At 45.0% G+C, this 6,936-nt stretch overlaps 1 protein-coding gene across 1 annotated transcript in view; it reads left to right on the plus strand.

The window, feature by feature from the left end:
- Positions 1 to 6,865, plus strand: part of oxct1a (3-oxoacid CoA transferase 1a) — a 39,554-nt gene extending 32,689 nt beyond the window's left edge. The window contains exons 15-17 of the mRNA XM_084468534.1: positions 8 to 88; positions 5,454 to 5,555; positions 6,094 to 6,865. Of these exons, the coding sequence (XP_084324660.1) occupies positions 8 to 88; positions 5,454 to 5,555; positions 6,094 to 6,129 (219 nt within the window). The 3' untranslated portion in view covers positions 6,130 to 6,865. The remainder of the gene's footprint in view (positions 1 to 7; positions 89 to 5,453; positions 5,556 to 6,093) is intronic.
- The last annotated feature ends 71 nt before the right edge of the window (positions 6,866 to 6,936 follow it).

The raw sequence follows: 6,936 nt of genomic DNA on the forward strand, positions 1-6,936 counted from the left end.
TTTAAAGGGTGGAAAGCACAAGATTATGGAGAAATGCAACCTGCCGCTGACCGGGAAGCAGTGTGTGGATCGCATCATCACGGAGAAGGTCAGTGCTTATCTGCCGGTTAACGTCTGAGTAGCATGGGAACGCCGCCAACACTTTTCTCACACAAAATACAAATTCCGAGAGCAGAGCTTTAATTTGTTACAGTAGGGAAGGAGAAACCAGCGCTCTAACGAGGCGAGAAGGAGAGCTCTAACTCATTGGCAATGATGTGTGGATATCCTGTTTTTTGTTTTTTTTATTAATGGGATTCTTCGGATGGGGAAAACCAAACGACTCCGTAAATGCGTGGATGGGGTTTTCAGACATGCAGGCTGATTGTTGAAGTTGTCAGTATGTTTTTATTTCACTTCCATTGTGAAACAGGGTAATCAAATGACTCCCAGGACAATATAAGGCTGGGGGAAGTCATTCCCTGTTGTCTCTTTATAAACGTTTGACTTCTTTGTCTGTATAGTTCATTCATTAATACACACTGACACCTCTATTCATCCAGCTCATTCAGTATTTCTTTAACACACACACACAACCCAGCTCCAGGTTGGTGATAGATGGCTTTTAGGTAGCAAAGCAACATGAGGAGATGGAAATTACATTTATTCGGTTATCCCTAATCCTATCAGCCGAGTCTTGCAAGGGGTTTGAGGGTAGCTATTGATTTTTATTTATTTTAATGGTCGAGGGTTTGGCCGCTAGTCGTAAGTGTCCACGGCACTACTATCGCTGCATACGCTCCCTGGATGAACATGTCTATTTAATTTATGTTACTCTAAAGAGCTGCTCAAATGCAAACCTCCAAGATGTTTACAATATACTAGGCAACACACGTTCCTTGTAAATGTTATGTCATCTGTAATATTATCTTTGGCAATAGGTAAGGCATCGCGACCCTGGTTGACATGCATGTATTCGGATTCATCCTCTTACGTTGAAGTGTATTGTAGTGTAATATAGTAGTATAGTAATGCTATATGTTAGTAGAGTAAAATATAACTCTGGTAGCAGAATATTTGTATCCTTTTGTGCTTTTGTGTCTATATGAGGTTGAGGTTGATGTTTATGTTTGTATCTATGCATTGCTTGCTTTCTTTTTGGCAGTTACGGAACTCAATACAAATCTCTCTGGTAATTTGCCGCTGATGCATGACCCTGGCAGCATCGAACAACACCCACAAGACTCATTTAGGGGCGGATATATCGATTTTCTGTGGATACACAACGTCAAACCAGATGGAAATAACCATTTTTCCCCAAGCCAACAAAACATAATGACTTCCCCGTATAGAGCACCTCAGAGGAGAAGGCTTCATAAACGCTGCCTTCCTTCAGAGGCCATGTTTGTTGTGGTGCAGGCACTTTCTCCCGAGAAGGGGCTGTTGTTGTTATTTGTGGAGTTTAGTCTTTTGATCACAATGCCCTCCTGAACTCCCAGCGACTTGGCTGAAGGGGGGGGGGGGGGTGTTGCAATGAGTGTGTCTCAACAGAGTGTCTCTGGACCGTCTGCCTCTGTTGTCCCCGAGGGCTTGTGGGACGGGGATGGGGGGAGGGGCGTCTTCCGAGGACACACAGGCGAGCAGCTAGCAAGTTCATCCAACTCTCTCTCATCAGCATCACTGCTGCATTGGACTGCATGGAGCCGGGCTGGGCTGGGAAAAAGGGACGGGTTTAGTCATAATTGGAGTTTAGTAATGTTGGTAGGAGGGTGAGGAAGGGTGGATGGATAGATCGATAAAACTGTATAAATCATCCGGGGGGGGGGGGGGGGGGGGAAATCAGGTATTACAGCACCAGGAAGTAAGCTAAAATAGAGATAGGAAACAAGATGGTTCCAAAACAAAGAAAGATTAGCAGCATGTTAAAATTGTAATCGTAACAGAGTTGGGGACTCAAGTTAGTTCAGCCTATGGCTGAAGGTGCGCCGCATCTGCCACCGTGCATCGTAGAGGGGATGGGAGGGGTTGTCCAGGACGGTTGTCCCCCAGCCTCTTCTCCACCACCACCTCCAGCTCCATCCAGACTCTCTTGCTCTAGCCCACACAAAGAGCCAGCCGTACTCGCCAGCTTGTCGATCTTATGCAGCTCCCTTAGCCTTGACCCACCCCCCCACCCCAGCACGCCACAGCAAAGGACAGTGTGCTGGCTACCACGGACTGGCAGAACACTTGCAGCAGCCCATGGTACACATCAATGGACCTGAGACATACACATCAAAGGAACGGCCTGCTCTGTACCTTCACATCGACGTGTGAGAGCAGGAGAGTTGAATGGGCAGGCGAGGGAACAGAAGCTAATACAGGAGGAGGATGAGGAGGAAATGGAAGCCCACAGAGAATAGAGAGTGCTGGAGAAAGGAGGTGTAGATCACCATGTAAAGTGGCCTGAGGTGATGTTCCAGGAGCCGGTCTTGGAACTTAGTGAGTGTGTGTGTGCGGCATTGGAAGGGCTGTATGTGTCCCTGGTGACCCGGGGTCACTCAGTCCTGCGGACCACCCTATAGGAACCGTAGCTGTCAGACAGACTTGTCGTCAAACCAATGTTCTCTCCATAAATTGTTTTTTGAACACGGTTTCCTGTGCCGATTCTTCTCCCTGACTGGCTGCGGTCGTGATTGCACAACATAATTTTGGTAAACAAGAAGAATGTTGTCAACATTGGTACACGTTATATATAATTGTTCTCCGTCTGTCACTCCTCGAGCTCTCTCGTCTTTCCTCTGCCCCTTCTCTTTTGAACACATAACCGTCTACTTTCTGAATGACCTGGTTTCCTTCCAATTATTTTTTTCTGCTTCTTTAGAACAATTGATATTGTTATAATTGGTATGAATAAATTACACACTGGTGCTCTTTGAGGGAGATATACACACTGAAACACATTGAATTTGTCCAATTCATCTTAAAGCATCTTATGTCCATTCAAGGGGTGTATTTTCTGATATTTGTAATATTTTTTCTGTATTGTTACAGGCAATTTGCCTTTTTCGACTGATCAGCCTCAGTGAAGTCTGTAGATTTCCTCAAAGAGAAACACATTGTTTCCTTTTCTTTCTTCATGGGTGCGTAGAGTACCACAACCATGTGCTGTGGGACTCGACACAAACCAACATGGCAAAGCAACGCAAATGAGGTTTTGCTGTCACTTATTTGAGGAGTTGTTCATTTCTCACTCCTTTTCATTCGGTTGTCTTGCCTCCAGCGAGAGGTCTTTTATTCAATAACATCTTCATAATGTGAATTCCCGGGGGGGGGTTCAGTCACGTAAGAGAAAGACTACCTGGAAGTCTTGAAAGTACTCTTGGAAAGGCATAGTGCTTTTTTCCTCCCCATATTTTTTCCTCTGCACTTTATAATTATTTCATTATTCAACGCATTATTGAAATTCAATTCACTCGCCAGTCAGACTTTCACTGACCTTAAACCGTTTGAGAGACATGATGGCACGACCATTCATTAAATGAGCCTTTCCCCATGGTGTATCATGCAACAACAAAGCACTCCCTCATCCATACATGCACTATGCAGAAGTAATTTCCCAGGAAAGATAGCAAGTGATGCAATGCTTTAGAGAGGAGGATATAGTATTTGTGTCATAAGCAGCTGAAAGTGGCACACTTTTTCATAGCAGTCGAATACAGCAGGATACATGTGTCTATATGAATGTCTCAAATGGAATATGGGGGTTAGTTTAGTGGCTGGGATGTTTGAGTTCCAACCCAAAGGTTCTCGGCTCTATCCCCTCAGCCTACCTGTAAGCATCCATGACCGAGATGCCTAACCCTTACATGCGACTTCTTTGTATTCACCCTAAAAAAAGACGTTGAAACGTAAATAGTCAATGACTTGAGACTTGAGGTGAACACCGAAACGCAACTGAGAAAATCAGATCACCGGATTTTCACTTGCTAAGGTAAACATACATTGTTAAAACGGGGAACCGGTGTCCGCCTTAAAAGTCCTGGTCCATTGTGTTGTGTCAAACTGCATCTAGATTACGGACCGTCCCTAATGCTAGCCTCATACTACATGCATCTCGACGCGGAATGCGAAAACCGCTCTTCTCGCGGTGACACCCTGATACAAAACAATATCAGCTGTCACACCCTCGGCATCTCCAGGCGTCGCAGCCGCAGTTCTCTCCCCTCCCGAATCTCACACGCCACGCCGTTCACTCGTCCACATTATCTGTAGTCCCCCGTCCCCCCCCTGTCTCGCTCAATCTGCGTGGCGAGATTTGAGTGAGATGTCTGCCTCCTGTGCTGCCACCGGGGTGGGTGTGTGTGTGTGTGTGTGTGTGTGCGTGTGTGTGTGTGTGTGCGTGCGTGCGGGCGCGTGCATGCCCATGTCTAATGAGCTCAGTGTGCTCCTGACAGGCCTTGCTCGGGACAGTGGTGTGGACGGTCCCGTCACTCTGTCCATCAGGGAGGAATTTGGTTCCCCTCAGCCCGTGAGAGGAGCGAAGGTGGACCAGCGAAAGCGTAATTGGGGGGGGGGGGGGGGGGGGCGAAAATGTGGTCCCCAGGTCCCTGGTTTAGTTGAAGGAGGACAGCCACTATTGGAGGATTTCCATAGGTTGCGGGTTTAGGGGGAATGAATGAATGCGCTGTTTAGGGGGAACTTTGTCTTTGCCTTCGAATTATATAGTGAAGGTTGAGGCTGGGCAGGGTAATGTAAAGGCACATATGGCAGACTGCAATCTTACCAGAGCCAGTGTTTCCTCTTTGAAACTCCGGAGAGCCAAAGAAATCCCGATGCGGCAGCACTTCATACATGACCGTGATATAATGTGCCAAGTTGTCTAATCCAATCGACTATGAAATGTGTTTTTCCTGCCAATTATTAAACAGCATAATGTGAGTTGATGTCTAAGGTTTTCTACACCCCTCCATTTCCACATAAGAGACTAATACCTAGGCTCACTTAACTTGACTCATTGTAACACCTTCCCTGGTCTGGAAATGAGATTATGCACCAAGATGCTGGATGGTCGTGCTCTCCATGTTATTGTTCTGGATCAGCTCAAAGTCTGAAAGGCCTGATAAAAAGCAGGGACTTCTAGTATGTCTGGATGGGGAGCGTGGATATGGGTGGTTGGCGCAGTGGCAAAACGGTCCCCTCTATGCCTTGCCTTCATAAGCCGTGGTGGCGTAACATTGACACATTGAAGGTCTAAATGGTGTTGACTTGATTAAATTCCGGCTGTTGGTTAGGCTTTATGTTGTATTTGCAGCAAATGTCAAACAGCAAATCATACTGAGGAGCCAATGACAAAAATAGTGCCCGCCTCCTCTGGACTTTCTATTTATTTCCTGGTTGTTTTACCTCCATTGATGTGTGTGTGTCTCTCTCTCTCTCTCTCTCCCCCTCCCTCTCTCCATCTTCATCGCTCACTCGGGCGTCAATACCGCCAGGCGGTGTTTGACGTGGATAAGGAGACGGGCCTGACGCTGGTGGAGGTGTGGGAGGGGCTGACTCCAGAAGACATCCAGGCGTGCACAGGCACCCATTTTAAGGTAAGCCCCTTCACACCCTCCACAGAGGGCACTGCAGACAGCCGCAGGACCAGACAGAAATATCTCTGTTTGGCCCCTGAGAGGCTATTGCTAAAACCAGGCATCGTGGTATTGAAACACTAAATCAATGGAAGTATTTTAATGCAACATGACATGCGACTGGGACTGATGGCGGTGTGGCATGCCCGTTTCCCTTCGTATTGGGATGAATAAAGTAGGAGATGAATATTTGGTCTTGCCATTTCCTTGTGCCTCGAATCTCTTGAACGCTGCATGATAGCGGAATGATGACATCCTCTGATCCTAATAGTTTGTTCCAGCTGAGTGGAATGAATAATGAATGTGTCTATATGCTCTCTACATCTCCAATGGTCTACACTAATACACACATCTGGGAAGTAGATTGGATGGTTGAGGTTAAAGCCAAACTTGTAATATCAGATTGTGGTATTTTTCAATGATTGTTTTGTTCTCCAAACATGCAAACATTTCTGTTTCTTTTGATTTGAGGTCATTGTCTCTGTTATTGTTCCACCAGGTCTCCCCCAACCTGAAGTCGATGCGGCAGGTCTAAAAGGGACAGCCTGAAATCGAAGGAGTGCTGGAATAAATGGCTTAGTGTTTTCATTTTGATAATTCCTTTGTATTTCTTCAGATTCAAACAAGAGGCTTCGTTTTTGGGTGAAATGTTTAAACTTGACCTTTGAATGTAACAATCATTGCCAATTAATGAAATACATGTCATTATTTGTTTTCATAGCGACCTGTTAGATTATGAACAACTAAATTAATTTATATACCTAAAGTAGCAAACTGATAATCAATTATAAGCTATAAATTCAATGGTTGTTCTTTATTGAAAAATAGGGATTGGATTTTTAATGTAGCATTGGTTAGCGATAGTTGATGTGACTGGATGTTTAAAGGGCTTTATAAATAGTGAAACCAACCTGTGCTTCCGGTACATTTCTTATTAAGTGCAGAATATGCATTCAAATGTAAGACTCCTATTATTGTAATTTATGCTCAGAGGGAAACGGTTACTGACTGAAGGAGAATACATTAAGTTTTTGGTGAAGAAAGACCACAAAGTGTGTTACTGAAGATATCGCCTGTGCGTGATGTATTAGGGATATGGTGCATCTGTCCGTAACTTTTATGTCATTGTCCGTGACACTTGGTTAGGACATGTATATAAAAACATTCAGGTGTTGCAGTGTGAAGCCATTTCCTACTTCTGTTCCATTTTGTATATGAAATAAAATGACGCTTCTGCTGGAAATACTGGTATTAAATAGTGATTACTCTGACGTGTGAGTGTGGGTTCATTGTTTTCCTTTTTGCCCTCGGAATAAAATGTATATGGTAGAACATACACAAT

This window comes from Micromesistius poutassou (assembly GCF_964030765.1).
Source record: "Micromesistius poutassou genome assembly, chromosome: 5".
In the NCBI taxonomy this organism is placed as follows: domain Eukaryota; kingdom Metazoa; phylum Chordata; class Actinopteri; order Gadiformes; family Gadidae; genus Micromesistius; species Micromesistius poutassou.